The sequence below is a fragment of the Arachis hypogaea genome, chromosome 3 (genome assembly GCF_003086295.3).
Source record: "Arachis hypogaea cultivar Tifrunner chromosome 3, arahy.Tifrunner.gnm2.J5K5, whole genome shotgun sequence".
Lineage (NCBI taxonomy): Eukaryota > Viridiplantae > Streptophyta > Magnoliopsida > Fabales > Fabaceae > Arachis > Arachis hypogaea.
The window spans coordinates 43,251,698-43,277,716 of record NC_092038.1 but is presented as its reverse complement, the minus strand read 5'-3'; the positions used below and the strand labels follow the sequence as shown (position 1 = coordinate 43,277,716).

The window sequence follows — 26,019 nt, the reverse complement described above, 5'->3', positions numbered from 1 at the left end:
GAGCTATATTCACAAAAGTTGAAAACTTTGAAGCATCACGATCCATTTTCCACTTTTCATTTGCATGAAGGACCCTACCATTAAAGTTACATTGTGCTTCATATCGTACTATCAAGCTTCTTTGGGGTAAAATTAAAAAAAAAAAATCTAATCACTTTTGAATTAAAATAATAAGTTTATACGTAATAAAAGATTTTATTAATATTATAAATTATGTAATTGATCTATTTTTTTAATCTTCTATCACAATCATTATTTAATTTGGAAAAGAAAATTAAACTTTTACAAGTTTTATTTTAATTTCGGGTTTGAAATCATGGGTCAAAAAGATATTATTTGTGTTTTTTGTAATAATGATGTGAAACATGTATATCACTTATTTTTAGACTGTATATTTACTTAGCAGATGTAGAGTGTTTGGATTTCAGTCTTTGACCAGCAATGGTCTTATCCGGGATCGATGAAAGAGCATTTTTTAGTTGAACAGAAGAATCGAGAAGGATGAAGGAGCGTAGTCAGCAATTAAGGTATTTCTGTGCTATCATCTAGAACCTATGGTTGGAAAGGAATAGGAGGATTTTCCAGCACACAAGCAAAGGAGTTGAAAAAATTATCAACATGTCTTCAAATAGTGTAAATGAGTGGAGCGGTGTGGATCCCTTTAGTTGTTGATGGCTATGTCGAAGATGACATGAAGAACATTTTGGTATTGTGATGATTTTTGTTAAGATAGTTTTAAGTTTCAGTGGTTCTGGTTGCTCAGTTACTATTGTGTTGAACTCTTTGCTTTTAAAAAAAGAGTTTTATTTTAATTTAAACATTTTTTGTGTTATCACATTATAATTATGTTTTGAATGCCATTTTTTAATTTTTTTTACTTATTTGTTATAATAGTTTTCTTATATATCACATATAATTATACTCGATTCATTTTCAATAATTTTTTTTCTTGAGTTAATAGTTAAATTAATTTATAAAAAATGTTACATTTTTTAAATTTTTCTTTGAAATATTTTTTTCAATTACATTGGTCTTTTAAAAATTATAAATTAATTATATTTGTCATTCGGTCCTTTCATTAACAATTTATGTCAACAATTAATAATATAGAACGTTAATTGACAATATATATAATATTTGACATATCTAATTGAATGTTGACTAGATAGTAAATATATTTATAAAAATATATTTTAATTTAGTACATTTTTTTTCAATTACATATATAAACCGTATTCATAATATAACCTAACAACTAAATTGATAGATTTTCATAAATATATTTGGTCGGCGTTCAATTAGACATGTTAGGTGTTATGTATGTTTTCAATTAGCATTTCACATTATTAATCCTTGACGAAAATTATTAGTGAAAGAACGGAAAAACAAATATGATTAAGTCGTAATTTTTGAAGAATCAATTTAATTAAAAAAATCTTTCAAAAACAAATTTAAAAAACGTCCATCTTTCATGGATTAATTTGACTATTAACCCTTATTTTTCTAATCTTCCATTATTATTTTTACAATGTTAAAATCATAGACAAAAGTTGCCTCGTATACAAAACCTACAAAGAGATATAGGTAAAACTATGTGCCCTTTTTATTTTTTAAAAAATTGAAAACTACATGAAAAAATGTAAAAGTTTCATATATGTCAATTAATTGAATTAGTTTAAAATTATTCTGATTTAGTGTTACATTAACCATCACTTAAGATAATCTCGCATTATACTTAACACATGAACATAAATTGAGACAAATTCAATAATAACTAATACACTACTCCTATCACTTATATTATTTTACAACTCCACGTATTAAATTGAATTTTAAATTTTAAGAATTAAAATACTCATACTTACATCTCAAAATATTAAAATAGAATTAATACTCAATTTGACTTCTAAAATTTAAAGTTGGATTCAATTTGATTCTTAAAATTTTAATGAATTCAAATTAAACTCCAAAATTTATAATCGTAATTTACATTAATCATTGAACTAATTTCTGCTAATAATGTATTAATTTAGTACATTAACTTATTATTATTTAGATTCTTCAAACAAGTTCTATATGATGAAATATTTATTAAAACTCTAGAAGTTTAATTGTTATTTCTATAGTTGTAGAATTTTTAAATTGAACGTTTTTGTGAGGATGTTAGAAAGATAATCAAATTTTTAGAAGGTCTAATAAATTTTAGTCATATAAAATTTTAAAAAGAAATACAAATTTTAGTAAATTAATACGTAAAATTAATACACTATTTATAAAAATCAATTTAAAAATTAACGATAAATTATTATTGTAAATTTTAAAGATCTATAATTTTAGAAATCAATTTAAGTGCAACTTCAAATTTTCGTCAAATTGAGTGTTAACTTACTAGAGTGTAACATTTTTTTTTTTACTTAAACATATATCTTTTTAATTTTATTTCGAATCATTTAAAAAGGCAATCATAGGACCTTGTGGTAGTCACTAAAAAGTAGAACAAGAAACATGTAACGACAAATCTGACAATGGCATGGCGTTCTTATCCAATAAGAGAATTATAACTTAAATTATTATTTAAAAAAAAAAGAGAAAAAGAACTTGCTCTATAGTGTACTTGTAAGGTTATATAATTACGGCATTTTTATCATATAAAAATTGCATGGCGTTATATAATAATTGTGATATGCGTTGTCCTCAACTAACTTTAAATAAAAAAAATTCTAAAATGGCTCAACAATTCCAATACGCAATTTAATCAGTGATTTGATTACATATACAACTGATAGATGTCTGACAAGTTGACCTTATAGTAATATTAATAATTCATGTCAAGAAAATATATAATATTAATACTATTATTAATGATAAGGTCAATCACCAAAACATTTTTAACTCATGGCGTTATATATAACTGATCGGTTAATTATAAAGCAGGTCATTAAACTGATCTAACAATTATAATTAATATTATTTTAAATATTATTATTTAACTTGATTGAATTTCATAAAAAAAACTTGAATATCATTACTTTTTTTAAAAAATCTATTGTCATTTGTCAACAATAATAACTAATCATTCGGTAGTTATTACATGAAAAGAACCAGCCTTTTTTTGGATTAGGATGAGATAGAACTTTAGAAATGAAACTATGAAAGTATATATAATGAAAATAAATAAACAAATATATAGTTCAACCTAAAGATACTGTAAATATTAGTTATAAGATTGAATCCTGAACATTAGATTAGATGAAGGAACATTTTTTTTATCAGGAATAAAAAATTTTAAAATTAAATCAGTCATTAAACTGTTTATCTTTTTAAATTGTTTAATTTATTGTTAGATTAAAAATAAATATTTTTTTATATGTATATAAAATTGGTCATACGTTAATGGTAATAACTTGGTTGAAATTTGACATGTAATGATTGAAGAAATCATGAAGACCTATAACTCACGTTCTCTGAAATTATAATTTACGTACTCTCATGTTCATGCAGAAGTTATAACTGGTCTGAAGTATTTGCAGTTATATTTAGTTATTAGAAAAAAATAAACTTCTATTAAGGTTCTATTGTAATTTTTGAAATGATTAGAATTCTCTCTATAAATAAGAGCTTTAGAATTAGAATAAAGGGTGGAATCATTTGACAAATACTCTAAACATTCTAATGCTACCTTGAAACAAACGGATTCACAGACAAAAACAAAATATTTCTTCCACCTTTACTTTATTGTACTTTTCCTTTCGAGTTTTTATTTATGCATTCAACTTTTACTTTTAGTTTCTCTTTTTCTTTTATCTTATTCAGTTTTCTTTATATTTCTTCCTTCCTCTTATCTTAAATTTTCTATTGATATTATCTTTGGTTTGAGAATCCACAAAAGAGGAGTAGATTTTGCTCCTAGACTATTAGATATCGACAAAACAAAATGGCACGCCACAAGTTGTATAGAAAAGTATTAATAGAGAAAAAAAATTGTTTAACTTTGAAACTCTGTAAAATTTTTCTCTATTTAACTTTGAAATTCTATAAAGTTAGATATTTAAAAAAAAACATGAATAACGATCATCATATTTCTGAATCATCAAATATGGTTAACTCTCTTACCACAATGATCCGAGAAAAAATAAGAAAGAGTTACCATGATTTGAAAAATATGTTGTTACAAAAATTAGATGAGGTGGTGAAAATAAATATGGCTAAAAATATTCAACAGAATATCAAAAATTCAATAGTTCGACAAATAGCCACTTTGCCTCAAGAGGATGAAAATAATATATGGAGACAACATATGCCTTAAAGATATTGAAAATAATGCCTGGAGGCAACATGATGTGGAAGAAGTTGTTATTCAAACATTAAAGATGAGTGATTTTCATATTAGATTTACCAAACAATTTCGTTTTGTTTCACCATTTCTTAATTTTGTTCAAGAAGCACAATTGCCTCAAGCATGGAAAGCTCCTAAGGCACTTTCTATATTTTCTGGAGAAGACGATGAATCCACAGTGAAACATGTAGCAAGGTATACTTTTCAAATTGGTCAAATTGCTACAAATGAATATCTTAAATTAAAATTTTTTCCTTCTCCATTGGCCAAACATGCATTTACATGGTTTTCTACTCTCCCACCAAATTCGATTCGTTCTTGGATCGAATTAGAAACAAAATTTCTTGAGTCTGTTGACGATTACATAATTCGATTCAAACAAATGAAAAATAAGTGTCCCATTTCTTTACCTGAAAATGAATTTATAAATTTAGTGGCACATGGTTTCAAATTTTCTATTCGAAAGAAATTATTTGGTCAAAATTTTTTTGATTTGTCTTAAACAAATTAAAAAAATAAAAAAAAAGAAAAAGAGAGAAATTGTTGAAAATGATAATGAGATCGTTGAAAATATTGAATATTATTAAGTATTTATATTTTTTTTTCTTCTAGTGGAAAATAAATATTTAGGGGATATTTGTTAGATTGAAAATAAATATTTTCTTCTATATGTATATAAAATTGGCCATGCATTAATGGGGAGCAACTTGTTGGAATTTGACATATAATGATCGAAGAAATCAAGAAGACGTGTTAAATAATATGCTAAAAAAAAAGTGCCAATTACATATCTCACAGAAGTTACAACTTATGTAATCTAAAATTATAACTTGTATACTCTCATACTCATGTAGAGGTTACAACTGGTCAAAAATATTTACAGTTATATTTAATTATTAAAAAAATTAAACTTCCATTAAAGTTTTATTGTAATTTTCTTAATTATTAGAATTCTCTCTATATAAATAAGAGTTTTAGAATTAGAATAAAGGATCAGAATTATTTGACAAATATTCTAAACATCCTAATGCTACCTGATGCAAGCGGACTCACGGAAGAAAACCAAATATTCCTTCCACCTTTTCTTTGAGTTTTTCTTTACTTTGTTGTACTTTTTTCTTTTCAGTTTTTATTTATGCATTTAACTTTTACCTTCAATTTTATTTTTTCTTTTATATTATTCATTTTCTCTTATATTTTTTTCTTCTTTTTATCTTAAATTTTCTATTGATATTATCTTTGGCTTGAGAATCATAAAAGAGAAATAAATTTTACTTCTAAACCATTAAATATGAAATCACTATCGACGAAACACTTATAATTAAAATTTTAGAAGTTCAATCGATTTTATTAATAATTAACAACAACTGTGATCAAAACTGACGTGGAGGAGGAAGAGTGAGTTTTGGTTTCACAATTTGGGCCTAGAGAGAAATGGGATGTGAGTGTTATGGGCTTTTATGATTGGTCCTTTTAGTAATCGATAATTTCATTAATTTGATATATGAGTGTATTTTTAATGGGTTTTTCTGGGCCTATTAACATACTCTTTGATTATACTCTCAAAATCTAAATTACATATTGGCCCAAGGTCCATCAACATGCATTATGCTCTTCTCACCGTTGAAGAACTTGCCTGACAACTACTAACGAACAAACTTGATTTGAGTTTGTTCCAATTTCTACCAAGCCCAAGAGGAAGGAGACCCAAGTCCCCCCTTGCTACATTACCCAAGAGATTTTGGGCTCACTTCGGGTCTGAACAAGTTGCCAAAGCCATCTACATAAATCAAGTATAATTTAACCGACTTGAGTTAGTTAAGTGGTCATTCATTCCCTTAAACAATTATGGAATTTGAATATCGATGGATGCAACAATTTATTAGTTAATGAAAGACTCTTTTAAGTTTATTTTTTTTATCCATCTAAAGTAACGTCTCAAAATAAGTATATATAAAAACTATTTTAGCATATTAAAATTTACATAATTTACAATATTTTTTTATGTTTGAAGTGAAATTCAAACTTTCAGCAAGACTAACCACATAATTATTGATAAGTTATTTTTATTATTGAAGACTATAATAATTTTCTCCTACACATACATTATTGTCTCTCATGTCGTTTTCAACAGAGTTTGCGTCTGATTCATGCATGTCCATGGCGATCAAAATGGGAGATCAATGTCTTTTCATCAAATACATTGGCAAATAGCAAGTGAAATCTTTAGCCCTTGTACAAAATCACTGAAGTGGATAAGATTAAACACAAAATCCAAAACCAGACTATTTAATTATTCATTATTATTTGTATACTTGATTTGCTTCTCGGATGTGTCCCATTCCATCCAATTCCAATTCCAATTTCAATTCCAAACATAAGATCTGATGTATTATATTACATACACATCATTATATTAAACCATACTTTATCTAAATAGAAATTATATTAACACAAACAAAAGATACAAGATATTTCCAAGTATCCTTCATAAACTAACACAAACCATAATTCTGATTCAGTGGTAGTATTCAATTCTTACACTAAAATGTTAGTGACCGCTCTGAATACAAACAAAATTTTGAAAGCAATCTCAATAAGCAACAAATAAATATCTTATATTATATTATATATACTCCTTGTTGTGGCACAAAGTTAAAAGCTCTCAGCCTGTCACTTTTTTATTCCCTTGATTCAATTATATTTTGGATAAGAAGTTAGAAGTTAAGAGCTTTTGGGATAATGTTTTTGGATAAGAGGTTTGAAACCTTATAGTTAGCAAAATGAACAAATTAAATATAACCACCTTTGTCCTAGCTATAGGGTTTAACAACAGTATAGAGAATGAGACAACATTATGAGAGTATCAGATACAGTTTCCTAGGTCACAAATAATGTTAGATCTTGGGAAAATGTATACATATATATATATATATATATATATATATATATTCACATAAATTGTGGGTTGTGCAAGTGCAATGCACATAATTTTACACGTGGCATATGCATGCGTGGCAAATCCTATGCTCTCCACTTGCTCACCACTATAGGAACAAATCATTGCAACAATGGTACAATTTAACAATAATGTATATTTTTTAAAAATATAAGATCAGGACATTTTAATTGTTTTAAGGATAAAATATATTTTTTATTTTTAAAATTTGTTAAAAAATTTTAAAATATTCTTAAGTTTGATTTTATTTTATTTTTTTAATTTTTATTTTTATTAAATATATTCTTAATAATTAATTTTTAAAAAATTTCAGATAAATTTAGCAATAAATTTATAAGAATAATCTTTAAGACAAGTAAATTAGACATAGCTAAGTATCATGTATTATTGTTTGATTGGTTTTAAATTTTTAAAAAATTTTCATCTATTAATAGTATATTTGATACAAATTAAAAATTTTAAAGATAAATTAAAATAAAATAAAATATAAAAATATTTTTAAAATTTTTAACAAATTTTTTAGACAAAAAATATATTTTATTTTTTTTTAATATATCGAATGTATAAGAAATTTTAAAAATAAATGTTTAATTTGTATTCTATTCCAAAAATTTTATTTATACTAATATTGTAATATTATTAACCAATATCCTTAACATGATCTAGTAGCTTTCTAATTAATATTGAATTATTCTATTACTTATTATAATTCCACAAAATCTTTAATTAAATATTTATAATTTAAAATTTATAATAAAATTCTTCTATTATATAAAAAATTAGTTAGAATCTAATTAACTACCTGTTTTAATTGTTAGTGCAGAATTAGCCTAATATTAATGGCAGTGTCTTGGTCTTGGGATGTGAGACTGAAATTGAGTGAGGGGCTGGACATCCATAGACGGCGGAATGTGGGGCCCAGACAGTTACACGTGTTGCAATTTCCAACTTGAAAGTTTCTTATTTTTATTTTTTAAAATAAAATAAAAAATACTTTTTGAGCTTTATATTTGTTATTAAAATTTTTTAAAATATTCTAAATTTTATTTTATTTTAATTTTGTCTCAAAAATTTTTTTTTATTAAGTATAATTTTGGCAACTAATTTTTTAAAAATTTGTGACCAATTTAACAATAATTTTACAAAAATAACTTTAAATACAAAAAATAGATATAATTATTATGTATTATTATTAAATTAGTATGTTAAAAATATAATTTAAACAAATAAAAAAATTTAAAACAAAATAAAATTTAAAAATATTTTAAAATTTGTTAATAAATTTTTGAAACAATAAATATATTTTATTCTTTAAAATATTTATAATATTTTAAAAGTATTAATATTTTTAGTGATAATTATATAGTTTAAAATGAAATAGTATAATACAATACATTAACAATTATAATAAAATTACATAAGTCATATAATCAGCTAGATACACATTTATTTACACTCAAAATACATATAAAATCACAATAATACAGTGGTCGATACTTTTTTTATTAATAAAAAAATTGATTATTCTATCATAAAAATACTCAAATAGTATTTGTTGAAGTTGTTTTTATTTATAAAATGTTAAACATAATGATAAACATGTATAATCATCATCTATCCTCCATTGACTTTTTCAATTATTGAAGGTTTAATTTGAATTTTCAAATGCATCTAATCTAACCTAATTGTTTATACGAATATATGGAGTTATATATAGGGGATATATATACCATTAAAATACCATCCTTATATTAAAGGAAAGGAATATTGTTGTTACTCTTAAATAGATAATATAACTTATTTAAAAGGTTTTTGGCTTTTTTACTCAACCCAACTAGATAAAAAAAAAAAAGAGATTTTGTTTTTAATATAAATTGTATTTATAATAAAATTTTATCAAATAAAAAATAATATTATAAAAAATAAAGTTAAATTAAGTATATTTTTTTATATATTAAACACATATTAGTGTTGTTCATACCCTGGCCCAATGTCAAAGGCCCAGGTCCAAATAAAAGGCCTAATCTGTAGGATTAAGCCTAGCTAAGTACCGACTTTCACGTAAGAAGTCGGTATCAACCACGACTTACTCTAAAGAAGTCGGACATGAGATTAGCTGGCAGATAAACACTCAATTCAAATGAGTAACCGCCCCTAAAATCTCTCTAACCGCTTCATAAAGCCATATCTTAACCTCCCCAAGATAATGGGACGGTTAACACCCTAAAGATACGGCACTACTCCAACGGTGGTTATTGGCTCACCACTATAAATACATTGACACCCCTCAGGTATCTCTAAGCCCAATACTCTCTAGACCTGCTCACACTCTTGCTAACTTAAGCATCGGAGTGTCTTTGCAGGTACCACCCCCCATTCATTCGCTCACACAAGTCGGAAGGAGGCTCCAGTGTGCGATCCAGCTCGGAGACTACCAACCGCAGGTGACTGGCGTCATCTATCCTACTAATCTCCGGTTACCCACAGTAACATTGGCGCCGTTGCCGGGGACCCGAGAGATCATTCCTTGATGGCGGACAGATCCCATGAAGAAGGCCATGTGGAAACAGATTCCGAACAAGAGAATCTGGACACAGGTAATAACAATGTGGACTTAGCCCTCCACCAGGAGGTTAACAATCAGCAGAGAGAGGGCACCTCCGGGGTAAAAAACCCGAAGGCAAACTCCTCAGACGAGCGCGAATCAGAAAAGGGCAGACCATCCCACGTAACTGAACTAATGGGGTTAGTCCACAGCCGCCTGGAACAGTTAGAACAAAAGCGGGAGCGACAAAAGGAAACGGAGAAGTATCTAAAAGAGGAGATGGAACGGCGAAAAGAGTTAGAAAGAAAACTCTTAAAGCTGGAATCTTCCCTCAAAAATCGCAACTCCCGTGACGAACAAGAAGAGCCACCATTAGGGGGAGAGGATCCCTTTAGCGAGGACATAATGAGGGCTAAAGTTCCGAGAAAGTTCAAAAGCCCTGATATGGACCTCTACGATGGAACTACGGATCCAAAGCATCATCTGAGCAATTTCAAAAGTCGGATATACCTGGCTGATGCTTCCGACGCTACGCGATGCAAGGCCTTCCCGACCACTTTGTCGAAAGCAGCGATGAAGTGGTTCGATAGCCTTCCCCCGAGATCAATCACCAGCTTTGAAGACCTCTCAAGGAAGTTTTTGATGAGGTTCTCAATTCAGAAAGACAAGGTAAAACATGCACCGAGCCTCCTGGGAATAAAACAGGAGGTCGGAGAATCTTTACGAGCCTATATGGAAAGGTTCAACAAAGCATGTTTGGAGATCCAAGACCTGCCCACAGAGGCAGTCATAATGGGGCTGGTCAATGGGCTCAGAGAAGGTCCCTTCTCACAGTCCATATCTAAAAGACACCCCGTTTCTCTAAGTGATGTACAAGAAAGAGCTGAAAAGTACATCAATATGGAGGAGAATGCCAAATTAAGGGACCTGAGTTGGCGACCTGGACCCCCTCCCTCAACTAAAGAGAAGGAAAGGGAAGCCAGGAAAAAGGAAGAACTCGGTCTCGAGAGGCCGAGAAAATATCACTCTTATACTCCCCTGAAAGTTTCTATAGTGGATGTATACAGAGAGATTTGCAACACTGAAAGACTGCCACCCCCAGACCCATTAAAAATAAAAAAGGGGGGAGCCGCAGCGATTACTGCGAGTACCATAAAATATATGGTCACTCCACAAACGACTGCTACGACCTCAAGAATGTGATAGAAAAGCTGGCTAGAGAAGGTCGGCTTGATAGATATCTCATAGAGAGGTCGGACAACCATGGAAAGAGAAAGCGAAAGGACGTGGATAGAAGAGACCCACCGCCGCAGACTCCAGAGAGGCATATTCATATGATCTCAGGAGGGTTTGCGGGAGGGGGGCTTACTAAATCCTCTCGCAAAAGACATCTTAAAAGAGTCTACCAAGTCGGGGAAGAGTCACCCGACCTCCCTACTATTTCGTTCACAAAAGAAGATGGGCAAGGGATAATCGCTGGACACGATGATCCAGTGGTAATAACTATGATCCTAGCAAATGCCCATCTCCACAGAACCCTAGTAGACCAAGGAAGCTCGGCGGACATTCTTTTCAAGCCAGCTTTCGATAAGTTAGGGTTAGATGAGAAAGAGTTGAGAGCCTACCCCGATACCCTATATGGATTAGGGGACACGCCAATAAAACCACTAGGATTTTTGCCCCTTCACACCACTTTTGGAAAAGGGGAAAGATCAAGGACTCTGAGTGTAGACTTCATAGTCATTGATGAAGGGTCAGCCTATAATGCCTTAATTGGCAGGACTACCCTTAATCGGCAGGACTACCCTTAATCGGCTCGGAGCAGTGGTATCCACTCCCCACCTCTGCATGAAATTCCCGACCTCAGCGGGAATAGCAACGGTAAGAGGAGATCAAAAATTGGCGAGGAAATGCTACAATGAAAGCCTAAATCTGAGAGGAAAAGGCAAAGAAGTCCACACTATAGAGCTCGGTGGCGCAAGGGCCAGAGAAGAGCTGCGACCTCAACCGGGAGGAAAAACCGAGGAGATACAAGTCGGTGTGGAGGAAGGAAAAAACACTTACATAGGAGCCAACCTAGGGGAAACCCTAAAACAAGGGTTGGCTGAACTCCTAAGAGCTAATTCCGACCTCTTCGCTTGGAAGGCTTCCGACATGCTCGGGATTGATCCCAAGCTCATGTCCCACAAGCTCTCGGTTTACCCAGGGTCCCGACCTGTACAATAAAGAAGACGCAAGCTCGGCACATAGCGAGCCCTAATAGTAGAAGAGCAAGTACAGGCGCTCCGGGAGGCCGGCTTCATTAGAGAGGTCAAGTACCCAACATGGCTAGCCAACATAGTGCTAGTCAAAAAACAGAATGGTAAATGGAGAATGTGCGTCGACTATACCGACCTAAATAAGGCATGTCCTAAAGACCCTTATCCCCTACCAAGTATTGATACCCTAGTGGACTCCAGCTCGGGGTACCAATACTTGTCGTTCATGGACGCCTACTCGGGATATAATCAAATCCCGATGTATGAGCCAGACCAGGAGAAAACATCATTCATCACACCCAAAGCCAACTATTGCTACGTGGTCATGCCATTCGGATTAAAGAATGCAGGAGCCACATATTAAAGGTTGATGAATAAAGTGTTTTCCCCCCACTTGGGGATCCTAATGGAAGTATACGTCGACGACATGCTAGTAAAAACCAAGGAAGAAGTCGACCTCTTATCCGACCTCTCACAAGTCTTTGACACCATAAGGTTGCATGGGATGAGACTAAATCCTGCAAAATGCGCCTTCGCGGTGGAAGCAGGAAAATTTCTAGGATTTATGCTAACACAAAGAGGGATTGAGGCCAATCCCGATAAATGTAGAGCCATCCTAGAAATGAAAAGTCCGACTTGTTTGAAGGAGGTCCAGCAGCTCAATGGCCGACTTGCAGCCCTCTCCAGATTTTTGGCAGGGTCGGCACTAAAATCCCTTCCACTATTTTCCTTATTAAGAAAGGGATGCCCATTCATTTGGACTCCGGAATGTGAGGAGGGGTTCCAAGATTTTAAAAAGTTTTTAAGCCAACCTCCTATCCTAACCCGACCAGCACCAGGAAAGGACCTCGTTCTGTACTTATCCGTAGCAAACAGGGCTGTCTCGTCGGCCCTGATAAAAGAAGACGAGGTCGGACAACACCCAGTCTACTTCATCAGTAAGGTCCTACAAGGCCCTGAACTAAGGTACCACAAACTAGAAAAGTTTGCCTACTCCTTAATAATAGCCTCACGAAGGCTACGACCTTATTTTCAAGCTCACACAATAAGAGTCCGTACAAACCAACCCATGAAGCAAATCCTTCAAAAGACGGATGTTGCAGGGAGAATGGTTCAATGGGCAATAGAGCTCTCCGAGTTCGATCTGAGATATGAAACTCGGACAGCAATTAAAGCCCAATGCCTTGCCGACTTCGTGGTAGAATACGCAGGGGACCAAGAGGAAAAACCGACTACATGGGAACTCTATGTAGACGGATCCTCCAACAAAACGGGAAGCGGCGCAGGCATAATATTAGTAGATGAAAGAGGAACCCAAATAGAGATTTCCTTAAAATTTGAATTTCCGACTTCAAATAATCAGGCAGAATATGAAGCCTTGATAGCCGGACTAAAATTGGCAGAAGAAGTCGGTGCTACAAAAGTGATGATATACAGCGACTCACAGGTGGTGACCTCCCAAATAAGTGGAGAATATCAGGCAAAGGACCCTAATATGAAGAGGTATTTGGAAAAAACTTTGGAACACCTTGGGCGCTTTGTAGAAACCGAGGTCAAACACATAACTCGGGATCTAAACAGCAGAGCGGATGCCCTATCCAAGTTAGCAAGTACCAAACCAGGAGGAAACAACAGAAGCCTGATTCAAGAAACCCTCCAAGAGCCCTCGGTAGCAAAAACAGAAGATAAGCAAGAAGTACTTGAGGTAGTCGGTTTAAACCTCGGATGGATGAATCCCTTAGTCGAATACTTGAAATTCGACATCCTCCCTAAGGAGGAGAAAGAAGCTAAAAAGATCCGAAGGGAAGCACAGCATTACACCTTGGTGAGAAATGTCCTCTACAGAAGAGGGATATCAACACCATTGTTAAAATGCGTACCGACCTCAAGAACTACCGAGGTATTGGAGGAAGTACATAGCGGGATCTGCGGAAATCATCTCGGAGCAAGATCACTAGCCAGAAAAGTAATCCGAGCTGGATTCTACTGGCCGACCTTGCAAAAAGATGCCACAGAATTTGTGAAAAAGTGTCAACCGTGCCAGATGCATGCAAATTTCCACGTGGCTCCCCCAGAAGAGCTCATTAATATCACTTCTCCATGGCCTTTTGCAAAATGGGGAATGGATTTGTTAGGTCCTTTTCCCCAAGCGCCAGGACAAGTCAAATACTTGATCGTGGGAATAGATTACTTCACAAAATGGATAGAAGCAGAACCATTAGCCACTATCACCGCTCAAAGAAGTCGTAGGTTCCTCTACAAAAATATCATCACAAGATATGGGATACCTCATTCCATTACTACGGATAATGGAACCCAATTCACCGACGCTACCTTCAAGAGCTTAGTGGCCAGTATGAAAATCAAACATCAGTTCACCTCGGTGGAACACCCACAGGCCAATGGGCAAGCCGAGGCAGCCAACAAAATCATACTGGCAGGACTAAAGAAGAGACTGCAGGAAGCAAAAGGAGCTTGGGCTGAAGAGCTCCCTCAGGTGTTGTGGGCCTATAGGACAACCTCCCAATCCACCACAAGAGAAACACCTTTCCGACTAGTCTATGGTGTAGAAGCCATGATTCCAATAGAAATCAGTGAGCAAAGCCCAAGGGCAATTCTCCATGACGAGGTCGGAAATGTACGGGGACACAAAGAGGAGCTCGACTTGCTCCCCGAAGTCCGAGAAGGTGCCCAGATAAGAGAAGCGGCGTTGAAACAAAGGATGACTACCAGGTACAACAAGAAAGTCATTCGAAGAACATTTGCCCCGGATGACTTGGTCCTAATCAGAAACGACATTGGAGTCAACAAATCAGGAGAAGGAAAGCTCGCCGCAAATTGGAAGGGACCATACAAAATCAAGGAAGTGTTAGGGAAAGGTTATTATAAAATAACCGACCTGAACAGCATTGAGTTACCAAGATCGTGGCATGCTTGTAATATGAAAATGTACTACAGTTAAAGCGAACTCTACTCCCTGATGTACTCTTTTCCCAACTTCATGATTTTTTTCCAAAAGGGTTTTTTCTGGAGAAGGGTTTTTAACGAGGCATCATAGTAGAGGCTAAGGGAAAATAGGCTATTTACACCCTTAGTAGCAAGAAGGTACCTCCTCAATTAATAAAGATCTTTTCATCTACAATATCTCTTATAACATCCTTCTTTATTTTTCTAAGTCTTTCTACGAAACGCGCCGACTTAAGCTCGACAAAACGTGAAAATCCCATGAACCGACCTAGATGGTCGTCAGGATAAAACGACGAGGTACAAGTCGGCGTAAAGAGATTGTATGAGTTGATCGTAAAAAACTCGGGAACAATCCGACTCCTAAGTCGAGATGAGACCCGAGTAAATCGAACTCGGAAATACTCCGAGTAGATAAAAAACGCATCACAAAAACAACCTAAGTCATAAAAACTCACTAAAGCAAAGTTGAGTATAAAGGATAACAAAAAGAGATTGGAAAACCTAAGAAAAGTTTAAAGGCTGCATAAAAGCCCTTGAACGAAAAGGCTCGAAAAACAAGACAAGCCAATAGAAAAGGTTTTCAGAAAAAGATCAAGAGGGTTTTCGAAATATCGAAATTAGAAAAGCATACACGCATGAGGTAACTTAAACCCTTATCCAAAAAAGGGCATTTATTTTGTTAATCTAAACCCTTATTCAAAAAGGGCACTTGCTGGAGTATTTTGTTTACGGCCTTAAAAGGCCAAAGAAAATTGTTCAAGCGTCACCAAATAAATGAGTTTAAAAAAGGGGGGACTCACAGGCCGAGCCCCCATATAGCCATAAAAAATTCATTTTTTCAGAAGAGTAGAAGGATCACTACCACTAGACTCAGGAGGAGCGCCACCGGGACCAGGAAGAAAGGCTGAAGAGGAGGTCGGAGGAACAACTGAAGAGCTCGGAGCGTCCTCAGGACGAGGAGGAGACTTAATAATCCTCTGCCCCCGAGTCTTCAGTTCTGACTCGGAAACAACCACGGGGATAGGAGGATCCACGATAGTACCATCAATAACGACTTTATCAGGATGTAAAGGAGAAAGATCCAAGTCGGGAGCGATAACTCTGACTTGCTCCAGGAAAATTCTCCAAGACTCCTCGGCACCATCAGCAATAGAGTCCTCCAACTCGGCATACGCATTCCGAGAATTCAGCAAATCCTTCCTCACAGACACAAGATCCTGAAATAAACTCTGGTAACTATCTTGTGCTGTCTTCCTCAAGTTCGCCTCCATAGTACATTGGGCCCGCAGCTTGCTCTCCTTCTCCCGGAGGCTATCTCTCTCCTCTCTCAATTTAGCTACCTCCTCCTTCAACTCCCTCTCATGACCCTGGTAAGCAAGAAGCCTCCCCTCCAACTCCTCAACCTTCGAGGTTACCCCCAAAGAGCTGAGGGGAGTCTTCTCAAAGATATCCAAAAGCTTGCCACAAACACCCGCCGCCCGAAAACTCTCCTCAACCAGAATGGTGAGGTGGTTTCGAATAGAAACATCATCCATGCTTATATGAGGATAGATGTTCTTTCGGACGAATGCAAGAGCATCCGCCTTAACCCCACCATCAAAAGAAGAGCCAGACTCTAAAGTCTTACGCTTCTTCTTCTCTGGCTCAGAAAGAAGTCGGGCAGAAGGAAGTGGTTGGGACAAGCTGGAAGAAGAAATCACAATGGGCTGAGAGGGAGTCCCCACGTTTTGAGGAGGAGGAGGAGGAGGAGGAGGGGAGACGATTGCCCTGGCACCACCGGCCCTGGCCCGAGATTTTGCCTTAGCCTCCTGAACCCTCTGGTAAGATTCCTGAGCATTCTTCCTTGCCATATCTACAAAAAGAAATAAATTAGCAAAATTTACAAGTCGGCAAAAACTCAAAGAAACAAGTCGGAAATAGGAAATGCATTTACTACCTAGTTGCGACCGAACAAAGGTCGGCGTCCCCTGAAGGATTTTCCTAGTATCCAAGTATGGGGCCCTCCCCCACGCTTCTCGGAAAAACCCCACAATGGCCGCCTCCACCTCGTCCAGGTCATCTAGACCATACTTTTCACAAGGGGAGGCCTCCAGCCAATAAAGGGGAAAGAGAGGGGAAGAATGCTCATCCAGGAAAAAGGGGTGGTGACCCTCTACAGCTTGCACTTTGAAAAAATAATTTTTGAAGTCATGGAAGGATTCATCAAAAAGAGTGAAAATCCTCCGACCTTGTATGGCTCGGAAGGATACCCATTGTTGTTTGTTGTTTAGCCCACTAAAGGGCTTAGTCATATGGAAAAGAAAGAAGAAAATCCTTAAAGAAGTCGGAAAGTCCAAAGCGTGACTAACAAACTGATAAATCTTCAGAAAACCCCAAGAATTGGGGTGAAGTTGAGTAGGGGCAACTCGACAGTGGTGTAAAACAGATACTTCAAAATCCGAGAAAGGAAGAAAAACACCCAAGCGGGTGATCATACATTCATACATAAAGAAAAAATGAGGGGCCGCCTCATTGACTCTCCCAAAACAAACCCGGTCTTCCGGACCCGGGGTTATCAACTCATATTTTGGCTCGTCCTCCTCCGAAGTACAAAGCCTGTGATGAGTACGAAGATGAGTGATAAACTCAGCGTCGACCAAGGGTTCCTCCCCAAGGACCGTGACATCAACCCATTGAGAAAGAACATCTACAGAAGCCATTTTTTCTTTATATAAAAGGTAACAGAAACCTAAAAAAAGAAAAAAGAAAAAGAAAATCAAAAAACACGGTCCCTAAAGAGAGGGGATACGAAGCCGAAATCTACAGACCAACCTATCCACCCACAAAACAAAAGCATGCAAACATAAGGCATGACGTGAAAGAAGTAAAACTAACCTTCGTCCGAAAAGTGAAGGTTGGAAAAAGCAGAAATCTTCGAGCACCAGAATGCAGCACGAGCAAGGAAAGAAGAAGTTTGAAAGATTGCAGAAACGGAAAAATGAAAGAGAGGGAAAGTATTTATAAACATGCTAAGGGGCATAATGGTGAAAGCGGAGCAGTCATTAATGAGATTGCACCGTTACCAAAGCCCTCAAATCCCTGAATACTTCCCCAACGGACACGACGCTTGAATTGACGTAACTGTCAAAAACAAAAGGTCGCGAAAATCACGTCGGTTTATAAGACCCATGTTTCCTCCAAATAAGTCGACTACGAACCCGAGTTAAATACTTGAACCCAAGCTCTAAGAGACTTTGGGCTCAAGTAGGGGCACTGTTCATACCCTGGCCCAATGTCAAAGGCCCAGGTCCAAATAAAAGGCCTAATCTGTAGGATTAAGCCTAGCTAAGTACCGACTTTCACGTAAGAAGTCGGTATCAACCACGACTTGCTCTAAAGAAGTCGGACATGAGATTAGCTGGCAGATAAACACTCAATTCAAATGAGTAACCGCCCCTAAAATCTCTCTAACCGCTTCATAAAGTCATATCTTAACCTCCCCAAGATAATGGGACGGTTAACACCCTAAAGATACGGCACTACTCCAACGGTGGTTATTGGCTCACCACTATAAATACACTGACACCCCTCAGGTATCTCTAAGCCCAATACTCTCTAGACCTGCTCACACTCTTGCTAACTTAAGTATCGGAGTGTCTTTGCAGGTACCACCCCCCATTCATTCGCTTACACAAGTCAGAAGGAGGCTCCAGTGTGCGATCCAGCTCGAAGACTACCAACCGCAGGTGACTGGGCAACGAACGTCATCTATCCTACTAATCTCCGGTTACCCACAGTAACAAGTGTAATATTCAATTATTGAATTTTATGATATTTTTAAAATTTTTGAAAGCAGGATAATATAATTTTTGTGTATTAACATTATGTTCTTTGCGTATTGTATATTTAAATATTAAAAATACAATATATTTTCTGTAAATTGTTTTAATTCAAAATTTTAAAAAATATCATAAAATTTAATGATTAAGTATTATACTAAAAATCGGTTAAGATCTAAAAAGATTAGTGGTAGAATTATCCACTCCATATATCACATGTTCTGCTGGAGGAAAACACACCTGTAAAATTCACATTATTTTCTTTTTCAGAAAGCAAATAGAATGTGGTGATTATATTCTTCCTCACAGGTTATCACATATTCCTTTGATATATAGAATCATTTTCAACCTAACGTGCCAATAGAATATTGCCTAATAATCATGTTTTTGTAAAGAATTTGTCGCAAGTCATAGGTTTTATAGGACATTTGTGGTCACAAAATTAAACCAAGTCTCATTGTTGTTTTTTAATATATATGGAATTTGTAGTTACTATCATGATGATAGTTACAGTGGTACACAATTTTTATAATACTTAAAAAATATTGTTAAAGTAAAATTACATTTTTAAATTAAAATCATATCTTTTATATTTTTAAATACTTTTTACTTTTATCTTTTAAATTTAAAAGTATTTTTAAATATTAAATAAAATTTTTTAAATGTTACTAAAATTATATAGTCATAACAACTATAATAATAACCACTATAATGTGATATATATGTGTAAAGAGAAATTTATCAAAATATTTTTTTCAATAAAAATATAATTTAGCTCATAAACTATAATATTGCATACTACACTGTAGTGTGCAATATTATTAAATGGCTCCACTTTATTTCTGTAATAATTAATTTTTATTAATTTATTTAAATTTTAAATATTTTTAGAAAAATCACATGTAGATTTTTTTAGCTTAAATTAAAGAAGAAAACTAAATTCTAATACGATTTGGATTGTGTTTGGAAATATTCAAAAGATTACCAATCATTTTAATAATCACTTAAATTTATAATAGTTATTTTTAAAAAATTGTTAAAAGTCAACAGATTTTATAATTTGTAATAATTAATTAGTTATTATTAATATTTTTAATAATATAAAATTACTTATTTTTTTATTAATTAAATATTAATCAAATTTTAATAAAAATGCTACTTTTTAGACTTTCTCCTATTTTTATACAACGAATTGTGTATGTAAGAATTAATTGATATTTAAGCTAAAAAAGTGATTCTAAATTTAGGGTTAATTGTTTTCCTTCTCATAGAGACAAAGACCTCTATTTAATTAGTTGTTTGTTTTCGGCCTTGATGTTCCGCATTTAATCCTTTTTTTTAATAAAAAAAAAAGACTCCAAATCGGGTTCTGAGATTATCTAAATTACTTTTTCATACCCCTACATATACTATGTGTCTTAATGATTGTCTGATCAAAGTAAAAAGTAAGAGATATAAAAAAAAAAAGTAAAAATTAAGGGAAAATATATCTGAAAATGTAGGAGAAAATCTATGTGTGGTCTAGTTATGTAGCAAATATTGGCTAAAAAATAAAATAATACATGGCTGTTTTCGAAAAGGTTGACATAATTAAACAAATACTATTCGTTTTCAATTATGATTTATATTTTAGGTTAACTCATAATTATGTTACTTCTTTATGAATTTCACGTTGAATTATTTAATTAATTATTTATTTTTAAATGGTATGTTGAATTTAGTGATTATGTTAGAAAACTTTTATATTATTAGTTCCCGATATGCTATTTATTTGCTAGCTTAAATGAAAGTTATATTTCAAGCATTTTAGGTAGTAAATATATAAGGTAGATATCTTTCAGTAAGAAAGAATACAAAAGGTAGATATCTTTAAAAGATATTCCAATACTTAAATTAGTAAGTATTTTAAGATATATAAAAATTTTATAAATATAAAATGTTAATAAATAATTTATAAGAATATATACATCATAAAATTAATCATATGAGTATATAAAAAATGTTTTTTTATATGTATAAGATTGATGAATAATATTGATGGTGTTATGATTATTTAGTCATTAAGATATAAATGATAGTCATTAAATTTATTAATTACAAAATTAAAGTTAATATAAATAAAATTAAGTTGTAAATTATAATGATCAATTAAGATCAAGTGTAACAGATCATATTTTTAAAATTTTTAATAAATTTTAAAGATAAAAAATATTTTATTCTAAAATAAAATAAATGTTAGATGATTGTCTACAAATTAGTGAGTCACAAAATTATAACTTTCACAAAATTATAATTAGGAAAGTAAAATTTTATAGTAAAACTCATAAATTCAATACTAATTATTTTATTATTTTACAAATTTTTTGATAATTTGTTTCTGGAAATTTCGACATAATAATAGTAGGCATTTTAGGGTGTAAATAAACTGAGTATCAATTTGTGGGCGCCACATGGCGGGCCTCAACAAGCATTACGCCAAAACGGGCCACCCCCTCCCAACTTCTTCGGTTACCCACCCCCATCCCTTAGACTTAGACCATTTTTTTATTTTGCATTTTTTTTATTTTTTCTATTTTTTATTTTCTATTTTCTTTTTTCTTTTTTTGACTGAATTTCTGGCCTTCTTTCTAGGAAAGCAAAAAAGAAAAAGAATATCCGCATATAACCACGCTTAACAAGCACTCCAAGTCTCCAAGTCTCCAATGACCAAGGCGGTTTTATTATTTATTTTTAATTTTTAATTATTATTAATTATTGTAATAAATAAATAAATAATATTAGCGCGTGGGCTCCCTCGCTCTTCTGGCCCTATAAATTAACCTCAAAATCACTTCCCAGGGTTTTCAAGCTCCAAGCCTCCAACCCTCTAAAGCCAGAGGAACACAAAAGCTTCCTTCTCTTCCTCCCTTCTCTTCTAAAAAGGTTCTTCTCAGTTTTCTGTTTCTAGAATCTTCTAAGCTTCTTCTGTTTCCCAACTAACTGAGTAGCAAGCCATGGAAACGAGTCCCGGCCGTACGATTAAGCTCCTCTGCAGCTACGGCGGCAAGATCCTCCCACGCGCTACCGACGGCGAGCTCCGTTACATCGGTGGCCACACCAGAGTCCTCACCGTGGATCGTTCCATTTGCTTCTCAGGTTCGTTTTTTAGCGTTGTTTCTCTCTCAATTTTCAGTGTTACTCGTTTTTTTCCTGTGATTGTTCGTTAACTGTTTCTGTTTCGCGTTGTGCAGACTTGTTGGTAAAGCTAGGAGAGTTGTGCGGTTCGTCTGTGACGTTACGGTGTCAATTGCCGAACGGAGATTTAGAAACCTTGATCTCCGTCACCAACGACGAAGATCTGACGCACATAATTGAAGAATATGACCGCGCTTCGTCGAAACTACCTCATCCGTTGAAGATCAGAGCCGTGCTGTTTCCGCCAAAATCATCGAGGAAGGTTTCTCCGGCGACGTCGTCTCCGTCGTTGTCTTCCTCTGCTTCATCCAGCGCCAGTCACTCGCCAGCAAGATCTCCGTACACATCCGCGGAATCGCTGCCGCATGCGGCGGCGTATCGCGTCGTCCGCCAAAGCCGTCCTGTCCCGATCCGTAACGGATCGGCGAAAGCGTGTTGCTACAACGGCCAGCTAGAAGGAAGCCCTAGGTTTCTTTATTACGGACCTCGCTTCAGTAATTATTGCCATTGAAGCGGAATCTTTAGAGTTATGCACAGTAAATACAAGGATTAAGGATCAAAATCCAAATACGAACCTGATTCTTCCATATATATGACGATGATGATGAAAAATACCAAAGGACTCGAGAAAAATTAGGGGAAAAATGAATGAAAAGAGGAAAATATAGAGAGATGAGTTAAGAAGAATTTTATTTAGTTTGAAGTTTGATAAAATTTTGGATCTGGTTGAGGTTCTAATTTTAAAAACGAGCTTCAGTTCTTTTCTTCCTTGGGCTTCATTGGCTTTGGAACTCTTCTTTGTCCCTGAACCAGTCAGGGGTCCGTTACCGTTACCGTTAACAGCCGTATAATTCGGAGACAATTTTTTGTGACGTGTCCTATGCGTTCCGCTTTTGGTGGTTTTCCTTCCGTTTAACGACACTCGTTGATGTGAATTCATTATTTGATTATTTACCGGTAAGCTTTTCCTCAACTAAATGCAATTATTCCGTTCGTTTAATCATGTGATTTTGTTTGCTTGTTTGTTTAGTTTATTTGTTTCAAGTATTTGATTTATTGTTTTTGTGATAATCGTTGTTTGTGAACTGATTATGTTAATATTCGTTGCAATTTGCAGGTCAATAATCTTGTTTGGTGTGCTTGAGGGGGCGGATATAGATGCTTGTGGCGTGTGGGAAGAGGACAAAAGAGGATTGAACCTTCAAGAAATTTGTTAGGGCAACTTGTCCCACAGCTGCAAGCTTAGTATATTATGGAACTTTAAAAAAATGCATAAAAAGACACCCAGGGCACGAATGTGGACACCACACCAGCCATCAAGATACCATAAGCTTATAATTTTGGATTAGAATAAGATATAAATTTTGTGAGATAATAAATTAAAAAAATTGGTATTAGTTAATGATGAAATTGATGAACGAAATGAATAGTGGAGGTGGTGCCCGGTGGAGTAAGTCAGCAAGGGTGGGTTACTTGACAACTTGACCTCAACTGCATTATCATTGCTGGGGCATATTCCTTTGGTGGGTTCACACTTAAATAGTTAAATCTACCCCTACTCTTTTATAAAGATTGGACTATAAATAAATCAAATCATGGAGAGAGCATTGAAGAAGGAACATGAACATAACCCCTCCATGTTTTCCGGATAAAGAAAGATATCGGAATTGACGAAAGTAACCAAGCTATTGGGATGCAGAGGCTCCAAAATAAGCTTTTGTTATAAATTACACATTGAATTTTGCTAAGGCCCAACAAGCCAACAATTCAAGGGAGAGCGGTGAAAGAAAAATACTATTTCTTTCCACAAGGGATCTCAAGGACCAAGTACCTAAAATAAATAAATAAATAAATAAACACAAGGGCACAAGTGGGAGTACATTATTTTTACTTTCCAGGAAGAGGGGAGGATTTTTTTCGGATTTTTTTGCTTAGTTATTCTTCCGTGTAGGACTTTCGTATAAATTTATTAAATATTTTAATATTGTGATTAGAATACTCTGTACATAAAGGTATTTACTTAATTATTTAATACTCTTCTAATATATTAATTTTAAAGAGATGATCGCTATAGTCATCATACTTGAATTATCTATTAAATCGTCTTCCTTTTGCTACTCATGACAACACCCTCAAGGAGCTACTATTATTCATTGTGTTCAATTTTTCTTTTAAGCAATAATAATACTATATCTCACTATTTAAATTTTAAAGAATAACTGAATATACATTTTTATTAAGATTTTAATTGAGTTTATGAATAATAATTTATTCTACTTATTAATATTTAGTATCAATTAAAATTGGAGAGAACACCTTACGAAAAGTTAAAAGTTTTAAGTATCTTGGGTGCATCATACAGGATAATGGAGAGATTGAACATGATGTAAATCATAGGATCCAAGCAGGTTGGTCAAAATGGCGGAGTGCATCTGGTTTTATATGCGACAAAAAAGTGCCTTTAAAACTTAAAGGTAAATTCTATCGCACCGCTATAAGACCGGCTATGTTGTATGGTACGGAGTGTTGGGTGGCTAAAGGAGAGCACGAACATAAGCTGAGTGTGGAAGAGATGAAGATGTTGAGATGGATGAGTGGTCACACGCGATTGGATAAAATAAGGAATGAAGATATAAGGGAGAGAGTTGGAGTAGCACCCATTGTGGAAAAGATGGTTGAATCGCGTCTTAGGTGGTTTGGACATGTGAGAAGAAGACCGATAGAACATCCAGTCAGGAGGGTGGATGAGATGGAAGATGGACAAAGGGCGAAAGGCAGAGGAAGACCTAAGAAGACCATCCATGAGGTGGTCAAACGAGATCTACATGTAAACGGTCTCTCTGTAGACATGATACATGACAGAGCACAATGACGTCGTTTGATTCATGTAGCCGACCCCACTTAGTGGGATAAGGCTTTGTTGTTGTTGTTGTATTAATATTTAGTATCAAAATTAGTTTTAATGGTTAAATTAGTAAGCTAAATATTGATACTTACACACATAACTATAAATTATGTCATATGTGTATTTTTATTTGAGATAAAAATTTAATTATTTTTATAGATATAGCAAGCATTACAATGAAAGGCACGTCAATAGAGGTGACCAAATTTTAAATCATTTTTATGAAATTCATATGACTATTACTTTTCAAATCTATTATTATTGTTGTTGTTGTTGTTGGGTCTACTCTTCTAAGAATGGGATTGGTTATGGAGATGAAGGAAAAATGTGAGTGAGGGGACAAAACTAAATAAAATTAAACATTAAAAATATTTTTAAAAAAATTATAAATTTTATAGAAAAAAATATATTTTACCCTAATTTTAGAAGTTTGAAATGAGAAGAAAAAAAGTTGGCTTGTGGAGTCAAATGGATATATTGGATATTTCTCTCAATGTGAAACTATTATTGATCTTGAGGCTATTGTTTACAATGGAGGAGATATATCCTTTTGTGTGGAGATGTTGATCCTTTCAGTTTTTGAGTTAATACGTGGAAGCATGGGTGCCTGAACCCTCATGGGAAGGCCTAATAAGTTAAACCCAAGTCTATTCAGCATTGCATCATAGTTCATATCCAAAATGTCAAATGTGTGTTCACAAATCACATTTAACAATTGAATTGTCTTCTCCATGTTTTATTTAGTATTTATTTATTTATTTAGACTTGATTAAATTGACATCTAAATTCTACTATCACTAGTAGATTAATAGGTATTAACATACTTATTCATCTATTTTTTATTTTTATTATTGTTCATGTGTGAACAAATAATCAATATAAAATTAGTCAAGTTGACAAGTCTTTTTAATTTTGTATATATATATATAAGATGAATTTTTTCTTGTAAAGAAAAAGACCAAAACATGAATGAGATACCAAAGGGAACAATTAAGTGTTTCTTTTTATTTCGTTCTTACCCGAAAGGATTCTTGTCAAATAAATAAAAATAACAAAA

General features: G+C 33.9%; 1 protein-coding gene and 1 long non-coding RNA gene across 2 annotated transcripts; both read left to right on the top strand.

The window, feature by feature from the left end:
• Positions 1-3,441: 3,441 nt before the first annotated feature.
• Positions 3,442-6,247, top strand: LOC140182632 (uncharacterized). The gene is made up of 2 exons (XR_011878601.1): positions 3,442-4,531; positions 5,928-6,247. It is a non-coding gene; the product is annotated as an uncharacterized lncRNA (long non-coding RNA).
• A 15,208-nt stretch (positions 6,248-21,455) lies between these two features.
• Positions 21,456-24,157, top strand: LOC112790448 (RAF-like serine/threonine-protein kinase PRAF). The gene is made up of 3 exons (XM_025832859.3): positions 21,456-22,018; positions 22,114-23,014; positions 23,175-24,157. The coding sequence occupies exons 1-2, from the start codon at positions 21,877-21,879 to the stop codon at positions 22,566-22,568; spliced, it is 597 nt and encodes a 198-aa protein (XP_025688644.1). The 5' UTR covers positions 21,456-21,876; the 3' UTR covers positions 22,569-23,014; positions 23,175-24,157.
• Positions 24,158-26,019: the final 1,862 nt, after the last annotated feature.

Bases quoted from the DNA above. Each gene is read 5' to 3' on its own strand.
- LOC112790448 (XM_025832859.3), top strand. From the start codon at position 21,877: ATGGAAACGAGTCCCGGCCGTACGATTAAGCTCCTCTGCAGCTACGGC. The intron at 22,019-22,113 runs GTTCGTTTTTTA...CGCGTTGTGCAG, and splicing joins TCGTTCCATTTGCTTCTCAG to ACTTGTTGGTAAAGCTAGGA.